The sequence below is a fragment of the Haliaeetus leucocephalus genome, unplaced genomic scaffold, assembly GCF_000737465.1.
Source record: "Haliaeetus leucocephalus isolate CR32 unplaced genomic scaffold, Haliaeetus_leucocephalus-4.0 Scaffold21, whole genome shotgun sequence".
In the NCBI taxonomy this organism is placed as follows: Eukaryota; Metazoa; Chordata; class Aves; order Accipitriformes; family Accipitridae; genus Haliaeetus; species Haliaeetus leucocephalus.
The window spans coordinates 1,676,334-1,696,183 of record NW_010972457.1 but is presented as its reverse complement, the minus strand read 5'-3'; the positions used below and the strand labels follow the sequence as shown (position 1 = coordinate 1,696,183).

The 19,850-nt window shown below is 37.2% G+C and overlaps 1 protein-coding gene across 1 annotated transcript in view; it reads right to left on the bottom strand.

The window, feature by feature from the left end:
• ARHGAP10 (Rho GTPase activating protein 10) overlaps positions 1-19,850 on the bottom strand; it is a 153,481-nt gene that overhangs the window by 50,852 nt on the left and 82,779 nt on the right. Inside the window, exons 14-18 of the mRNA XM_010576113.1 lie at positions 16,228-16,302; positions 11,003-11,090; positions 9,588-9,646; positions 6,868-6,973; positions 6,086-6,245 (exon numbers count right to left, since the gene is read on the bottom strand). Of these exons, the coding sequence (XP_010574415.1) occupies positions 6,086-6,245; positions 6,868-6,973; positions 9,588-9,646; positions 11,003-11,090; positions 16,228-16,302 (488 nt within the window). The remainder of the gene's footprint in view (positions 1-6,085; positions 6,246-6,867; positions 6,974-9,587; positions 9,647-11,002; positions 11,091-16,227; positions 16,303-19,850) is intronic.

The window sequence follows — 19,850 nt, the reverse complement described above, 5'->3', positions numbered from 1 at the left end:
ATATAAAGAAAAAAAGGTTTGTAAATTAATACTTCACTTACCATTGAAGGCTGCAATAAAGTACAATTTTTATGTCACACAGTTTCTGCATAGGAATTTACTACTGGAACTCTTGAGGAGCACAACAGCTTTTGCCCCCTGCAGCATTTCACAGAATGTTTTCTTTGACTAACAAAGTTTTATTTAAGAACATCCATTTTAGCATTCTCCATAAGGGCTTCTCCCTTGCCTCCTCCTCCACGCATGCAAGGACAACACCCTGACCATCAAGACTGAAGCAAATATTAGTCAACTAAATTCTACTCTCTCATTTCTGTTTACCTACAGAACTTGCCTGTTGGCAGTGGAAGATGAGATCTGTATCACATGGAAATTTCATACAAAGTTGAGGGAAGTTTCCCCAAAATAACTGGAAATAACGTAGGGAAATCAAGAAGGCAGAAGTCTGTGTCCGTATTATTTGCACGTGCCATGTATTTGTAGTGCATCTCAGCAGACCGCTTTTATCCGTGAGAACATGACTTCTGTTTTGATTTTCTTTTTTAATCTAATATGATTACTCACAGTACGTGTTTTGTTTCTTCTGGAGCAGTCTAACAGCATACCAATCCAGGTATTGATCCAGACTCAGTTCCTTTTAATGTCATCAACTGCAGTCACAAACGTGAGTGGAGATTTGATATACAGTCTTCTTACTATGTATAAACTACTTCAGATTTAGAAAACTGTAGTATTTTAAACAAACAAACAAAAAAAAGATTTTTGCAGTCAATGTACCACACCATGTGCATGTGTCTTCACATGGAAGGGCTGTCTGCTAGCCACAGGGCACAGAAAGGGTTTAAAGAGTTTGCACACACTACAGTGGAATGAAAGAGCTGCTTGACTTCTACCAAAAACTATGACGAATTTCTTTGTTGTGCCTGCTGCCCTTTCTGCTTTATATTCAGCCAATCATTAAGGCATGTAATTTGAATTAAGTTCAGGAATAGTTTCAATGACAGACACTTCTGATTAGTTACATGGTTAAAGTTAAGCACATGCCGAATACCTTCTGAACTGAAGCTCATGTGTTTCTTTGCAAACTCTGCCCAAATGAAGGTACCTTAATGTAACACCACCACCACCACCACCACCACCCCCCCCTGTCAAATGCTTACTGACTTGAGAAACATTCAGCTTGAGGAGGTTTCAAATTGCTACACCACAGCAAACCACCACAATTACAATGCATTGCTTCTTGGTCTTCCATTGCAGCCAAAGGCAAAGCAACACAACAGCTGAAACAAGCCCTCTTTAGTATTTCTCACATGTCCCTTTACCAGGACTTCAAAAGATCTGCTGTGTTGTCAAAAAACAGTCTTTGTTTAGATGATGGCAAGGCCACTGTGCCCTAAAGCATTTACCTGCAACAGAACTGCTTTAACATTGCAGTGATTGCCAAGTGGAGACACACACCACACCTCACTGTGCCACTTCATACTCTCAAACAACTGACTTCACCTGCTTCCATTCCTTCTGCCTCACAAATATCACATGTATTACGCACTGTAATGTTTTAAGGCTAAAGATTTTCCAAGTATTACTACATGAAGTTGATGTTGGCTTAAGAGCTCAGTAGTATTAAATTCTTCTCTTCCCTTTAGTTTAAAAAAACCCCAAACATAAAAGTGCCTGAAGGAAGAAAAATTAAAATCTATGTGTCATTAAAAAAAGATTTCTCCATAGAACTGTTTTGAACAAAACAAAGCTAAAACAAAGACATACTTTGTCTAAAGTATGTAAAATCTTTGCCTTTTATAAAAAGATTAATACAGAAAACAAGTGAAAACAGTATCTGTCATATATAGGAACTACTGAATTTTTCAGAATGAACACCTTTGAGATAATTTTGTGCATAGGTTGTCTGAATTCTAGAAAAAGGTATCTTTTACCATGCCTATTCCCTTTCAGCAGACTCTGGCTTCCCAGCCTCCATAAGGGACTTCTGTCTAGCCCCTCTCTTTTTTTCTTCTAATTTTCTTTCACTGTAATTTTCATCTTCTTTCTGTTTTTGCAATCTTGCTATTTGTACTCACTATTCTTTCCTCCCCCATATGCTGGTTTAAATATTCCAGTCCCACTGAGATTTTTATTCCAACCTCCTCCCTCATCTTCTTTCATTTCTTAGCCTTCTTTTTTTATCCTGGGTTGTTGGGGTTTTTTTTTCCCCCCTCTTAAAATAATGTTCAGGGAATTGAGAAACCAAAATGGCTCACATTACCACTGAGGCATCTCTAAATGGCAAATAAATAAGCCCTTTGAATAGTGACATTCATTCCAACAAGATGCCAAAACATTATAACAAACAGCAAGATGAACACGTGCATGCTCTTCATGCTGCCGTGGAGTGGACTGCCCTTCTTCCTCACCACAAGTCAGAAAGAAAGACCAGAAGAGCTGAGATGTCCAAGATTTCCAGTCTGTGAAACCCTTGGGAAGAAAAATTAATTTATACCCTTGAATCTCATTTGGGGGAGGAGAAGAGAAATCAAAACATTTTTTTCGCGTCCAAGTTGACTACCAGTTTTCATCAGAGGATTACCTAAAGGCCAAGCAAAGATTGTTCCAGGCATTGTAGAAGCCCAGCTGCAGTCAGCTCCTGAGTTTGTTACCTCAAGAAAAGGAACACCAAGGACAGGTATAGCTTCAAAGCAAAATTAACACAACGATGAGCCACAAACATGAATTTCTTGACGATTTTTTTAGTGAAGGAAAGGATATGGGACATGGAAATCAAGGGAGACCACACAGATAAGGCAAGGGAGAAGGGGACAAGACAGCCAAGTATGAAATTACACCAACCTTAAAGACCTGCAAAGCAAAGGGAAACAAGAGTGCTGGTGCACGCAGCCCAGTCAGCACAATACACGGCAATTCCAGGCAAAACTGTGGAGAGGTCACTTAATATCAAACCTGAACATGCTCCTTCTTTGCCTGGCACATCCGGCTGGCCTTCCCCTACAGCCATATGACAAAAGCAAGCAAGACAATTCACAGGTCTCACTTTCCTCTGGAGTGGCCTCCCTTCCACAGCACACAGTTCTGAGAGTCCTGGGTAAAATACTGTCTGACCTTGGGCCTGGTTTTGGCTTTTTCTTTCAAAATAGAGATCTGCTTCCAGAGCTCATCATCTGACTGGACACTGAGAAATACTCTGCCTGGAAGAGACTTATCCATAACTGACAAGAACAAAAGCTAAATAATTATTTCCCTAATGCTCTTCTATCCTCCTTCTAGTCTTAATCACTGTGCAATTCTACTGCCAGTTAAGCGACACATCAGGCTGCACAGTCTAGTTCCAGCATTCAAGTCTCAGCATTGGTCTGATTTTGCAAAACATCCCCTCCTCAACCTACAATAATTGGTTCACAGCCATGGTTTGGAAATATGCATGCAGCCTGTAAACAAGGTGAAAGTGGTATGAACTGGTTTCTAGCTAGCACGAAATAAATGTACATATCAACAAAGCTTTTAAAAAAAAAAAGAAACCAAAACAGTTTAGCCACTAAGCATGATATTCTTATCTCAGGGCAAGTCCCCATATCCAGGTTTCCACACACAAAATGCACAGAAATTCTCTAATTAGGACTCAGCAGAGTGATGAGAGTGGAATGACCGCAACCAGGATGTCAAAACTATTAACCCAATTAATTGTGCCTCCTCCTAAAAATGAATTGTGGATCTCCTTCAGTAAAGCTATCTGCACAAGACATAATGAACACTGATAGAATTTAAAAATATTTGAAGAATCGTAACACTTTTTCACCATTTGGCCTACCAAGTTACTGTATTTAAACCAGAAACGTTGATGGCTATTGCTTCTACAGTTTGTAAGTTTGCTAGTCATTTCATTTGCTATAGGGGAAAAGAAATGCCTCTCTGCAGTCCGCCAGAGCCATATATTACATATGCATGAAGTGTGAAATTTTGCTTCAAGTTTGTTTGTGTCAGTGTACCTCCATTTTGACTCCACCACTCTTCTACAATTCCAAACTTCACTTCTATTAGCATAAGCTGCTAAAAATTAGCAGAGGCGGAGTAGTGAATGAAATATTTGAAAGTATGTTAACCCACAGCTGGTGACTTTTCCTAGGACTTCACGAGGGCTATAAATAAAAATACCTAACACAAGACTCTTAGGAAGTCTGAAATGCACAGAAATTCAAAACAACAACATAAAATGAATGTTAGACTGACAATAAGCCTGCTTGCCATTAAAAGTAGGTCCTTGGTCTGCCCTAAATGAAGAAGGCTCACTTGTAAAAGCAACATATTCAATTCAGCTATACAATTTTTGTAATGCCTTAACACACACCTCTCCATTGCCTTTGCTATAAATACACAGAGGTCACACTTGGGTCTTCCTTCCATCTTGGAAGCAGCTCTAGCGTGGGAGAGGTTGCTGCAGGCAGACCACTGATGGCAAGTTCACTGTTAGAAATGACAGTCAAATGACAGAAATCCCTTAAAAAAAATTACAGCCTTCTAGTTCTAAAGAAGGCATAAAAACAAGGAATTATGGAAAATGATGCAGTATCATTTTGATGTACTTTCCACTCCCTGCTTCTCTACATTTTTCAGAGGAGCAAGAAAGGCCACTACAATTAATGTTTCAAATGTGAAATTGATGTCCAGTTTTCAAAGACGTGACTGAGCTGGCATAAGAATAAGATGGTGCCAATCTGTGGTGATCTAGTGACTTGAATAAGCATAACTCAACCTCAGCCTCCGTATGTTATCAGAACACCCTGGCTCTGCTCACACTCTCTCTCTACTTTCTTAGATTTGTGTGGTCACTGCAATAGCTTCAAAATCATAAGCTTACTGCAAGATTTACCTTCATTTATAGGGTCGAACATGAATAGCACGGCTTACAGCTCTTGGAATATTTATCGCTTAGAACTTGAGCCACATCTGCAGCACAGTATTTTTCCAACAGAACAATACCGTATCTGCTCAATGTGTGTGTGAGGGCAGCATTACACCCTAAGTCAACTAAGCCAACAAAACCCACCATGTGGATACAGCTATGCCAACAGCTTTGCCCAGCCTGTATCATTCAGGGAGGCAGCATAATTACATTGTCAGAAAAACATGAGACAGATATTATTTAGAGTAGATAAGACTTGACTTAGATAGCCAATTTCAACACTGTTAACCTTTAAAAGAAATAACTATTTCAATGCTTGGAGTGCTTAAGAAAGAAGATAGGAAAAGGCACATCCTGGAATTTTTCTGAAGCACTTTTTTTGACAATAAGAGCAAGGGAGATGCTGCCCATCCTCCCAGTACAGGCAAAGTACCTCATCCATCCAGTTCCAGAAGTCAGCTTAGACATGAGGGATTCCCAAAGGAGTACCCAAACAAAGAGACTAGTAAAGGACTTTTTTTTTTTTTTTTTTTTTTTACATTTCAGATCCCAGATTACATGTGGTGATGTTCTGGACAGAGCCTTTTACATGCAAGGCACCTTAGTAACTGGCAGCTGCCACAGCAGTAGCAACAACTTCTATTTTCAGCACTACCCCAAACACAAAGGCTTAAAATAACACACATTCAGCTGAAAACAAAGGAAATGTTAACACCTGGCTCTCTCGTAATGCTTTTTACCTATAAAACTCAAAGTATAGTAAAGTCTCTTTACTCTCTGAACTCTGAGCAAAATGAAGACACAGAACAATTAATTCAGACCCTGGTCAAAGTACTTAATGGAAGAGCTAAAAAATGAGCCTGGGCTTTCTCTTTTCCGGTCTTGTATCACTTTTGCTCAGAAAAAAACATATGCAAATAACATAAAGAAAATCTATTTATGTACTATACACACAGAAGCACTGCTATTGCCAGGAAATAGCATTCCGAAATGTCAGTTTACCTATGAACACGAATACTTACCGAGTATAAACAGTCAAAAGCGTACATTGTATAGAGGACATTCTTTAGAATTAAGCTATTTGTAACATCATACTTAACTCCACACTACCCATTAATCCTAGCAGATCATTTTAGACAACGCTCAAAAACGCAGGGATGTGTCAAAGCTTACCTTCTCGTGATTTTCTATCAGGATTTCAACAACGATATTCTGAAACTTCAGGTCCATGATGGCTGCTACAGTTTCTTCCTGTGGCCTCATTAAGGTTGGTCCAAATACTACCCCTAGATTTGCCACAGTCATTAGATTCTTCTTGGCATGCTTTGAAACACTTTTTGAAAAGAATTGAAGGAAAAAACAGGAAATAGGTTATGAAAAATTTCCATTACTCTTGGAAACTGCAGTCTACAAATGAAAACATTACATTTCCTTAATCTATGTTTTAGAAGTTTGTTTTGTGCAAAGTTTCTTCAAATACAGTCTTACTGAGCTCTGGAAAACAGAAAAGCCATTCTTCCACTGGCAATTTAAAAACAAAAGCAGTCTCTTACTGAACCTAAATATATAAAATGCACTTAGCCTTGGACCAGGGCAAGTGTGAAACCAACTTAAATTTGCTAACAGATCTCCACTATTCACTTTGCCAGAATTTGCGAAAAGAAAGTATAATGTTCCCTTTCTCACTTCAATCAAACCCTCAAATGCTGGCAGGACTGCTAAAGTAAATACTTATATGGCTTCATTAACGGATTAGATTTCTGCCTTTCCCGCCAAAATATACACAGCATGAGTCAAACGTCTTGTCTGCTTTTGCACGTTTGGTTCTTGGTATTGTGTATGACAGCATCGAGATGGGCTTCAGCTCCAGCCACACTTAACTAAGGCCCTTTGTAGTTAAATGAAGGTAAGGACAAGAGTTCTGGCAAGGTAGGAAAGCAGGTCATAACACTTACTTCGCTAAATGTTTCACCAAAATTTCCAGCATCTCTTTGTTCTTTTCTGGGAGTTTATGGACCAAGAAGTGAACAGCATTAACTCGAGATTCAGGACTTCCACTTTCTATCGGACACAGAAATAAGTAACTATGTCAAAAACTAAAAAAAAAAAAAAAAAAATCCACAGAAACACAAAGCTTTTCCCACCCCTGCATGGAAACATACTGCACACACTTTGCTTCACCAATTATGCATCTCCAAACATAGCAATATTGAACATATGTGCTTTGTTTTCACAAGTAATCTTGTTCTAGAATTATCAGCTTATTTGCTTATTTTGTGAACTCATTTTTCAATCCACCTGCAAAAGGATGCCTTTGTTCATCTATTTTTAAAAACCAACAGATGCAGTTATTGTTCTGCTGCATTGGACTCATCTGCTTATGAATATACTGCAAGGTGAGGAGTGATGTTACTGGGTGCCACAGAGTGGAACTGTACTACTTTATTATCATTAACTGATTGTCCTTATCATTAGAATTCAGTTTTTTGGTACTATGCCGCTAACAATACTGCATTTATGCTACCTTGCACTGGAAACCGCGTAAGACAATGCGTGCAGAAGATTCATATGTTCAGAAAGAGAAAAATCTAATGACCACTGAAGACACAGAAGAATAATCATGCAAAAAAAAACTACTGAGGGAGATTACTATGATAAAGGGCCCTGAGTAACAACAGCATCCCTCTCTAGTACAGTACAGAAATAAAGTAAAAATAAGCAAGGAACTTTCTATTTTTGTGTGTTGCGTGTTGAATTGAAGTAATTCTGGCCCCTACAGGTTTCACTAATACACAGATGAAAACAAGAATATGTAAAAGATGAAAATAATCCCTCTTCCTATTTCTCAAAGTTGTATTAAATCACAAAATTACATCTCAGTCATTGTTAGAATGAAAGGAGTGGAAGTATTTTATCTTGTACATAATAATACTTAGTACAAGGTTCATAGAAAAATTTAGAACCTACTCTGAATGCAAGAAGTTTTGACACCAGAACCACTCATCACGTCCCATTTTACTCTAAGGCAACTTCGATTGTTAAGTGTATTTCATATAAAATACCACCATATTTCTTCAGTGCATATTGCTACACACTTTTCTTTCGGTTTTTTTCTTTGCATATTGCTACAGATTTTAGGGTTGGTTTTTTTATTCTTTTGCAGCAAACACTGCTGCACAGATTGCAAGAAAAAAGGCTACCAAAATGCAAAACATTTAGCTTCTAGTCAACTAATCAAAATTCAGACAGCCAGAAAAAACATAAGCCTTCTTTAAAGCAAGACTATTTTATATATATGTGAAATCACAAACTCTAATGGCTAAGCAACTTAATCACAAGATACAGTCAAGGCTTACATAGTTTCAATCTACACTGATATGTACAAAGAAAAGAAAATTGAAATGAGAACCTTTTAATTTTGGCTTCCCCCCTCCAATAGTTTCAGAGAGAAGGATATTCCTTACTATTCCCGGTGTTGTTGGTTTTTAATAGCCAACATAGGAAACAACACTGACTACCTATTTTTAAATATACCGTAACTCAGATCTGCAATGTTGATTAAATTTCCCTCCCCACTACATAAAATCAACCTATCCACAAAACTGTTCATTACTTATGAACACTACACTATTTAAAACACGTAACTTCAACTGAATTCCTTTATTGAAAGAGACTATAAAATAAAGAAAGGAAAACAAAGCGAGAAACTGCTGGCAAAACTTCATAGGTCAAGAAATTATTTTAACACTTTCCAATACAAACGGGTAGACTCACCATCTAGGTAAGTATGTTGAATTTTGTTTAAGCACTTGGCCTCTAAGATGTGCTTTGGCAATGAATTTCATGGGCTAATTCTCATTTTGAATTAAGGACCACAAGTGAACACATTCTGCAGTCCTGGAAAGTCATTACAGCAATCCAAAGAAGATAAAGCAATTGTCTCAAAGTTTGTTTTAATTTTGCTTTCCACAGTTTGCCAGAAGTGCTACAGGCTGGAAAGAAAATCAGCTAAATATCTGTTTGATACGTTGCCAAAAATTTTCTTACACAGTTTCCCTCCATCCTCTTCCAAAAAAATTCCATGTATATTAGATACCATACAGCTGAACTACAAATGCTGTTGCGTCTTCTCCAAGTCTGTATTTGAACTGCCATAGTGTAATCTGGTCTGCTCTTTCCTTTCTTCTACTAATATATGAGGAATATTCAAGCCAGCCTGGATAGAGAGCTAACAAAGCACTGAAAACAAGGGTCAGGCAGCTGTGTTTTAAAGGATTCAAATGAGCCCGAATTAGTGTATCTTCTTTTACTAAGCTTCATAAAAATGGAAGGAGAAAAAAAAAAAATCACAACGTAAGTAATTTTTATCATTATATAATTAAGATAATAAGAATGAATGTTTACAGCATCTATCCGAAAGTTTTTCTATAAAAGTAAAAATTGCACTGTGCTAAGTCTGTCACAAACTTGTCTGTCAAAAGATACATCATATGTGACACATACTAGAACTGAACACTGGTTAAAACCTATGTATTTTTAAAACACTTTTTATTTCTTATTCCTATATTTTTACTGGGTTGAAGAATTTTTCTGAAATTGCATTTGCAGCACGCTCCTAAGGCCACAACAGTACTATAAGAAAAGATTTCTATTTGAACTACAGTCATATATTTACTGGCGGGAACGATGAATTCTCCATGCAACTCGTATGTCATCAGTGGCTCTGGAAGGCTTCTGTAAAACAAGGATGACATAATAGATTTAGCTATATTCTTTCCTGTCTGTATTTATTCTAAGCAGGAAACCTTTTTAACGTTCAGTAGTATAATCCTCACGCTGGAGGCAACCATTGTTACGGTGGCCCTTGAATTCAATGATTTCCAGCACAAATGGAAAACTTGGCATTATCGGGAAAATAAGACTAAATACATCCATTCACCTTCCATGAGCAGAAGTGATCTCTCCAGTCTATCATAAAGCAGCTTTCCAAATTACAACACCAAGACTGTTTCTCAAATGAAGACTGTACACATATACTATGTAATTAATTCTTCATTTGTATTTTTAAAATACAAAGAATCACAAGTCAATGCCTTACTGGAAAGAAATAAAGGTCCCAAAACAGTTAATTTTGCTGAACAGTCACCATCCACAAATCAAAATTCTAAAGCATTTCAAATGGAAAAATTGAAACTGAAAACCTTAGTCATCAACGAAAAATGTACTGAATAATGGAGAACAGAGTTAAAACATCACAGTTAAAACCTTCATTTATTAAGTTGACTTTACTGCTGCTTATAAAATACTGGAGTAAACACTCAGATGGGAAATACTGTAGGCGGGAAATATTTCATCATGTGCACTTTTTTTTTTCTTTCCTACTTTTTTTTTTTTCATTCTTTCCTACGCTCTGTAAGAGAGACTCTTCTCTTGATAATAGTTCTTCAGCATTCTTTGATAGTGGTTGCAGTAATACTTTATTTAATAAAACCAGCAGATTAAAAATACTGTATTTGTGTTACACGATGAGAGAGACACAAAAGTTCTACGTTCTATGTTCTTAGGCAATTTAGTAAAATATCTTTATCAGGAATTGGCCAAGCCATTTAAACAGAGAACATACCTAAAATTCTTACTTTTAACACTCAAAATATTATTACTATTGCACCTAGAACATCAGAGCAAGGGCCAGAAGGACAAGAGGAAAATATTAAAAATTTCAAAACCTTTTCCCTTTTCATTCTACCACATTAAAACACAACAAGGCAAAAAATTCTTTTAACAGTCTTAGCTGACTCTCAGTAACAACTCTCAGCAAGTTTACTAACGATTCTGGTTTCTGAACCATCAAAGAAATTCTTATGAATGCAGTGAAACACAAAAATGTTTTGGGGCCTGTCTCATATGAACATGAGTATTAGTGTTGCTAAATTATTTTGCTTCTCCCAAGAAAAATAACAAACATGGTATTTGCACAAAATGAACCAAAATATAGGAAAAGCAAGTAACGTAGCTTAACACTCTGCATAGGAGAATCAGAATACAGAATTCATAGTCTAAAAAATAAAGAAATGAGAGAGAGAGGCTTACCGCAGATATTGTTTCATAGCACTAGTAATTGTCTTCACTTCCCAGTCTACAGAGTTTTCCAGGTCAACTTCACTGCAGGTTTTGGCATCTAGAAAATAATCAGAAAGAGAAGAGGAACATGAAAAAAGGGAATTCTAAATCAGTATGCCCTACATGAACAGCAACACATAAAATTTGATCATTATGTATTTGCTCACATGAACACAGAAGTAGTATGTCCTTCTTACTATTAGTTAATACTAAGAAGACTTAATATCCAACCTCTTTATAAATTCTATTTCCATATTTTGTTTAAAAAGTATTTACTGCTGATTTTTTCTTTAATGAAGGATTAAAAATCACTGTCATGTAAAAGGATCTTTATAGCAATTGTTATTTTTACACCTTTGAACATAAAGATGTGCACAAACACAGAAAGAAGTACAAAAACACTTTAGAAAAAAGACCCACTGAGCATAACTTATCTTTCCTTGTTTTCTTTCATTATTTAAAATGCAAGTACACTGAAAAATCTTTCCAAATTCTTTCCATAGTTTTGCTTGTAAACTGTTACTTTGGACTGCTGATGAAAATGGCCAACGAAGTGCAGCATGACATTCCTTACTGTGTGAAAACCTTTAAGAGGTGCTTCAAAGGTAGAAAAGGGAGTCTTCTCTATCAGTAAGTTTCCTCTACAAGATGACCTGAATGTTTCCCTTACTTGATCACTTTTAGCCAAAGGGAAAAAATACTTGCTTGCTTTACCATTTGTCAGGTTCACAGAACTTCTCCACTTTTTACCAGGTTAGTTGGTAGAGTCTTATAGCAAGACAGATGAAACTGAATGGTCATGTCTGAATGACCCATCAGGTGAAAGAATTTGTTGACAGAACATAGCAAACAACGCAGCACACTGGAATGTTTTGCAATCAAGAAAACCCTTTTGGCCTCAAAACAGGAAGCAATAGCGAGCTGACAGAGGAAGATCACATGTATATGGCCAAACTAGCCCAATGTATTTCGTAACTTCAAGTGCTTGAGCTTCTGTTATTTTTACTGCTACAGGTTTCCATCAGTCACTATGGTAAACTACAGCGCTAGCTGACACAGATTACATGTTGACCAGTTCACACAATTCAGAATTCATTTGTTACTTTGCTTGTCAGACAAACGACAGACACATTTAAAAAACCAAATTAGGATCCCTGATTAAAGGTGCAGTCCTTTTACTGGGACTAAATAATTCTGTTCTAAAGACTGTGCCAAGCAATTATTTCTGTAACTGAATATTCTCCCTCATTACATCAATTATTTAAATCTCATTTTAAAATACAAGTCAGATAGCATTTTCGACCAAATTGTTACTAGCCAACCACCACCCAAAATACTCAAGGTTGTCTCAGGAAAAAGTTTCTTTTTTCTTCTTTTTAGCATGCTAGCTGTTTCTGTGTTCAAATACTCTTTTTTGAGAAGAAAACCTTTCTACCAAATTAATTAAATAAAAACTGCCATCATATCAGAAACTAGTGAAATCTATGGGGATTTTGTTACTAAGCCACTATGTAATACTCAGTTTTTAAATAACTGCTTCGTAATCATCAATCTCCTTTACAGTCAAAGGATGCACTCAGTTATGTGAAATTTGTTGATGAATTTGGGGAGGAAAATAACAAGTGTCTGAATGCCAAAGCAAGCCTCTTGAAATACAAAACAGAAGGTATTGCAGAAATATTTCATTATCTCTTGGGGGAGGGGAAATCTGACCCTGCTACCAACCCCAAACAATCCCTAGTTTGACTGTAGAAGCTATCAAGACTTAAAAGACATTTTTTTCACTTTTGGTTTGACAGTTGCCCTACATAGCTCTGTGCCCCACCACCCTATACATTTGACTGTTCCCGCTCCATTTTTCCCTCTACTTCAAACATCCCAGGCCATTATCCGAACTGGAACTTCAACTAGGATTTCAAAAATTACTCTACTAGTTTTCATGTTACTTGTTCACATAGCAGCCACTGTGCACTGAATGGCAACTTTACGCATATAAAAATAATTGTGCACATTTATGGAACAGCTTTTGACAGATCAGCTATAAATTTTATGCAAATCTTTCTGACAATAAGGGAGCTAGAGTTTACAAGAACAGTCCAGTTCACTAAACTAGGTTAGGAGGAGACTCTGCCTGCTTTCATATGCAGTATGCCCACTGTAGGAGTGTATGCATACTGTCATTTACTGTATATAAAACAATAAGAAATTCAGTGTATTTGTTTTGAAAGCTGCTGGCTTTGAAAAGGCAGAGGTACTTGAAAGTTTTCTTCTACAACATGTAATGTCTGGCATTTTTCACATCAGGCAGTATCAGAAATCAAAATTGAATTCATCAGTAGAAACTCCAAGTCCTTAGCAGTTGCTTCATCATGAGCAAGGGTCTGTTTGAAAGCTGATCTATGTAGTAGTTTGTATGAAATCTATGTAGGCAGCTTGTATGAAATGAGCCACATTGGATCTATAACGCAGATCATAGATGAAAACAAGAATTGGACCCTGACGCATTTCAAGAACTGAGCCTCCTGATGGCTGACAATGCACTCTGAATTGCTTGTAACAGATTCCCATAACAATAGAAGCCCTAACTGTATCCCTGTTTACCATGAGATATCAGATTAATTTAACATTTTCCCTTGAAATGTAATGAGTGTTTTCCTTACCAAATACCTCACTTAAATTTAGATATGATTATTGCTGCAAAATAGATCACCATAGCACAATGGTAGTTACAAGTAACTTCAAGGACTAAGTTAATTGCAAAATTTACTTTTTTTTTTTTTAAAGCAGAATTGTATATTTAATGGCCGAGTCTCATTTTACAGAAGACTTAGTTTCACTAGATTTTTACATTAAAGATTAAAATCTGTGCATTCATAGTATTAGAAAAGCACATATTGGTCTTCTCATACTCTCTTGACTCTCAATGTACTTTCCCAAATTTTAGAGAAAATATTCCGAAAAAGAGACAAAACTACATGCTATTATGTCCCTGGTTACCATTTGGAAGACTTTTTTTGCACTTTAGGGCTTTCAGACTGTGAACCTCACGGTCAATGACAGGTAGCTTAAAATACTTTGAAATCTTATCAAACATTTTAAAATACAGAAAGTTAATATGAGGTCTTTATGATTCTGAAAAGATCTTTCATATAAAAGGGTATCTGAGAGTATACCCTGAGACAAAGGATTAAAGATTAATCAGTCATTTTAAATCCTCTGTACCACTGTATATCAAAAAGAAACTTATCCTTCTCTGAGGACAGACAGATAAAGAGCACAGATAGGATCGCTTTCAACAAATCATCAGAAAAAGAGCACCTGCTTGCACCCTAACTTTTTTCTGTTCAGTATTTTGCCTCATCTTGATACCACTGTATTCTTCCTACTTTAAATAAATATATGAATCTTGGGAATGACAAAAAATGTTTCTAATTTTAAAAAATAACTAAAAGCAGATGCTGGAATCCCCAGTAAACTTCCAGCTGCTACTGAACCACTGGCAACCTGAGTCTATTTAATTTGGATACCACTAATGGCAGAGAGGAAAATTTGCCTGCCAGACCTGCACGCCCAAACTAAGCCAGTAAGTACAAAACTGAAAAACATTTTATGATATCAAATGCATTTAACTGAGACTCTCTGAGTGATAACACATCATTCTTCCTACGGTCAATGGCTAAAGATGGTAATTGTTTATTGAGGCTAACTCCAACAGAGATAAACAACCACAAGAATCTGTTATAGATCAGTCATTTTTATTAATCCCAGTTCGTATTTCCAAAAAGAGGCTTTTGCTACAATACTTTAAAGATACAGGCAGGTTTATGTGCACTAATGGAGAACTTCAGGGTGCTGTTAATATTGATTAAAGTAAGCCATCATAAATTAATATTTAGCAAGGTCATTATGACAGATTGATATGACATGCAGGTCCTCAAGCCTGATGTCTTATCATTTCTGAAGAGACAGCCTGTTTGAAAAAATAAAGGAAGCAAAAGAAAAAGTCTTACAGGTGGCACTGAACTGACAGCAGCATATAATATAAAAGCGCTTTGTCATTCACATAATGTCTGGGGTAATGAAATGAATTCACTTTCTGGCTTCCTCCAGTTTGCAGTGCCAAAGAACACTGTGTTATCAGCACAGATGGAGCATGCATGGTTCTGGAGAAGAGCCTGGTGCAAACTGCAAACAAGCTTCTTTGCATACCAATGAATCCCTGAGAATCAGACCTTTGCTGTCAAGTGACAGGTTTGGAAGCTCTATAAAAATGAACTAATCCCAACGGTCTTGTCTGACTGCATGTACTGTCAGCGCTCAGGACAAGAAATGGGGAAACACAGTACATCTTGCAGTCATGGCTACTACTTTGGTGAGAGGTATCAGGCAGATGAGGGATTTCATCCAGGTGGCAATACTACTTTTTTTTCCACCCCACCCCCCTAGGGACAGCAGAGTGGCAAGAGAACTGCAGTCACTGGGATTAAAGATGCATCAAAATTTCCAGAAAGAAAAGGGGGAAAAAAAGTTGCTGAGAATAATTTTATGAATTAAAAAAAAAAAAAAAAAAAAAACTTACAAGCTACACATGGCTAACTAGGTATAAGAGAGTCTAAGATGTTATCCACACTTAAGACCTATACTACTAAGTTTATAAAAACAAATCCTTTCTCCATCTGTCTCCCACCTTGGCACATAGTTATTATTAATATGTACATCATATTCCTCCTCTTAAATCAAAGAGCTCTTTGCCAGTAGGCTTAAACTAAATGCCTTATTTGGCACAGCATGGGCATGTACACCTGTAAATCTTAGACAAGGGAGAAAAAAGGTGGAAACCTCAAACAGTGAAGCAATAAGCTTCAAACTTTCTTGAATTTGGTATTTTTAATTTTCTGATCAGACCCTTCAACTTAGGCTGCTTTAATCCCACTTACATCAACCTTGCACAAGCCCATCATTTGCTCCTAACATGTCCCACAGCAGTTCTTTTAGCTTATTCCTACCAACTAATCTTGGTCTCGCTAAAGCAGGGAAACCTACAATGATATGGGGATTATTTGCATGGACTAAAGCAAACTAGATTTGGCCCATATAAAGAACAACTACAGTCAGATGCTTTTAAAACTAAATATTGACAGTAAAACAACATGAAATAAAATATTGAAAAAATGATTGTAAAAATAGAGGCATACCCATCAACAAACTCAGAAGTCTCTGGACCTTTGAACTCACCCCCACAACTCTGTACAATCCTTGGTCATTTATACCTATTATGCAAAAGGAGAAAAAAAAAAAAAGAAAAAAAAAGGCAGAAGATCAACCACAGTCAAATTTAGCATTAAAACTTTTCCCCAGGCAACAAATTCTCCTCAAAGACAGACAGACTACATAGTATTAACACAGTCGTGAGAACAACATTATAAATAAAGTATTGCAAGAATCCTTTTGTTCTTCTGTGTTTTTAAGATAAGTTCATGTTATGTTTTGATAAAGGTTTCATGTACCTCAATTCCACTTCAGAAACCGGGAGTAGAAGCAAACAGGGACAAAACTTTGCTTGAAAAAAAAAAAAAAAATCACTGGCTGTTTTCAGTTTTTTAAATGACATTTTGGGTACATCAACATCCACATTCTAATAATGCAAGAACTGAACCAACAAATGCTAAATTAAGATTTCTTTAATAAATGTAATTTTGCTTTTTTGCAAATATGTGGCTGACAAAAGGAGTTTGGATAAAATAAAGAAAAACTTGAGCCTATTCCCAGTCCTCAAAACCAATGCTTTTTCAAGTTTGTAAATGCTTTTCATTTAAGATACAAGGCCTCATTCCAACCCACTGTGGTCCACATACTAGTTACGTCCAGAGGCACCACCACCGGTTACTGAAATCGGTACTTCTGGTTTTGCTTGGGATGAATAACGTAGCCGTAACTGGCATAATATTTTCAGTCCTGTACTCTCATTTCATGTGGACACTGGACCACTTTCCTGTCATTCCTCTGTGCCCTTCCGTCCTCTCTCACACATTCACTTCTCTACCCCTTTTCTTCCCCTGCTTTTGCCTTCCTTCACCACACCCAGTTTTATCCCCAGGGAAGTAAAACTATGAATGTAAATTGAAGGAAAACGGGAGGGAGAGAAGGGGCAGGGAAGGGAAAGGGCAAAATAAGGTATGGCTTTGTCTGCTGCATTGTTTCAGAGCCCATATAGTTGGAGGTAAAATATTACAGTGCTGAAGCTGACATAAGTGTTTGAGAGGCCACATAATAAGTAGCCATCTACAAACACCACCATGCTCTAGCTCTATATTCACATTGGCCTGGCAGAGTAGAAATGCCACAAAATACCTGTGATTCTACTCCAAAGAAATCCTTTCAAATAACAGATTATGTGGTATTCTTATTCAAAATATCTTTCAACAAAGGAAGACTTGTGGAGAATTCCCACTTTCAATACTACACCATTCCAACCCAGAGAAGGAAAATTCAAGCCAGTCGTATGAGAAAAAGTTTCTTCCCAAATAAATATTAGATGATGTAAAAATCATCAGCCTTTTAAAGAATCACTGTCAAACACAACCATAACACACAGCAATAATTCTCAATATGGTGGAGAGAACTTCACATTTTCTACCTCCTCCTCCTGCCTAGCCTTGTTATGTCTTTTCCTTCTACTCTCATCCCCTCCTCTTCCTCACACGGTCTGCAGCCTCCTCAGCTATCCCAGATCTTTGAAAGCCTGCTGAACTCCTCCCTGTTAGCACTGCTCCATCCCCTGTCCCAGCAGGGATTTGACAGGCTATGGCAGCAGCTCCTACTTCTCTCGGTTGCTCCACCTGGGCAAAACAGGCTCTTTTCTTTCCCTTGGATGCAGGCACCACTATAATGATGCTGAGTCTTAAGCTTGATGTCACGTTCAGAGCTGGCTCAAATTAACAGAATAAGTCAGATCTCCATTATTTCATCCGTGGTTATCAAAAAACACAACCCCAGAGCATGCTCGCAGTTTAGCCATGCGCAAAAGAACGAACCGCAAAAACCAGCTATGTGGCCACAACATTATTCTTCTCAAAATATGAAGTTATCAACCCAACCAAGTAAGTTTTCCAATGATCCTCAGAACAACAGTGTGATAGCATGCTATACACCACTTAAAGACTGCCAAGACTAAAAAAAAAACCCCAAACATAGTCCTTGATTCACTCCAAACAAAGATGCACTAGGAATCTGTCCTGACAGCAGCAATTATTTTTTACTTCAAATTTCTCAGAGGTGTCCAGGAAAATTCTGGTACAAAAGTAACACCAAGCTTTTTAATGCTTTGCCAAAATACATCACACTTTTTTTTATACAATGTCCTCCACTACTTTTAGTACCACAGAACAAGCCTTCTGCATCGTATGGAAGAAGCTAAAAAGCTGAAGAAATACTGTCACAGTCAAATACAGCTCAGCTTTTACTTATCTCAGAAGTCGTTTTAATGTTAGAAGCGCAGGAAGTCATGAAACAAGTGGGAACCAAACTGTGCTCACCCCAAACATGCATTTATGGCTTAAAAATAATTAAGGTCAAACCACAGAAACTACTGCTCAATATTAAAACAGATATGATATGCAAAGGTCTCTGAAATTATGGCAGTACTGAAACTAAGACAATCCTCCAGCAAAAACCACGAGTCTGTGATAGCAATTATCAGATAATTGATCAGTTTCAAATTCATCAACCTGAAAAAAGCACAACTAATTGCTAGCAGCCATCAAGAAGTGCAAAGACTAATTAATATTTCAATATAGTTTTAAATGATACCTTTAAACATAGCTTTAAATTATGCTTTATTTAAAATACACAAACATGGCTTCAAACAGCACTATTTCTGATTTAATCTGCACATTTCAGTTCTTCAGTACATCCAAGACTGATAATGCTTGGCATTTACAGAACACAATTGACAAGATGACTCATTGCAAGGAATAGCTTACCACTGACTAAAATGTTGAAGGTTTCAGACACTTTGTCTGCTGGCTCAACCAGCCACTATTGGCAACTTTGATCGGTAAAGCTCTGTAGCATAATTTCCTTCATATTTACATTACCTCTAGATGCTTGGCTGTCTGATACCTGAATTTGGCACAGGTACACAAGTTGTGAAACGTGCTTAGAAAAATAAGGTATTGTAAGTAAAATAGTAATTTATACTATTGTAAGCAAGGTAAGTAGGCAAATTTTACTTTGTGGCTGGCATTGTACATGTGGCTGAAACAGACTAGTAACATAGCTGCAAATACAACTTTTTATATCAAACTCCACAGTACAGAAACAGCCATACAAGTGACACTAAATTCAAGGTAATGCCAGATTATTTTTTTTGTTACGTGAAAGGGTTTTCTACTTCCTCCTCACCATCTTCTTTCTGTCTCATGAGCAGACACACTGGACAGACAGCTCAATGCTGCCATCTCTCTCTGCAGCTCAGATTAGCAGCTCTGGTAGTTCTAAACTCAAGACAAACACTGCTCTGGCAAACACGTACCACATCCTTACAGAAGGTGCAACCAACTATTTGCACACAAAAACGTGCACAGGGTCTTTACTCCTGGAGCAAACAGCTCTTTGATGTTTCTGTAAACTTTTACCCCATTGTATTACTCTCAGTACAGAATTATAAATAAAATACTCCAAACGGAATCCCAAAACGTTCTCTCGGAGACAAAACACAGGTACACATCCAACCAGCATCACGCTCAGTACCTGAGAGACAGGCTGCATATCTTGATGCCTCAGCCTCTCCTAACAGGTAAAGCACAGCCAATCTCTC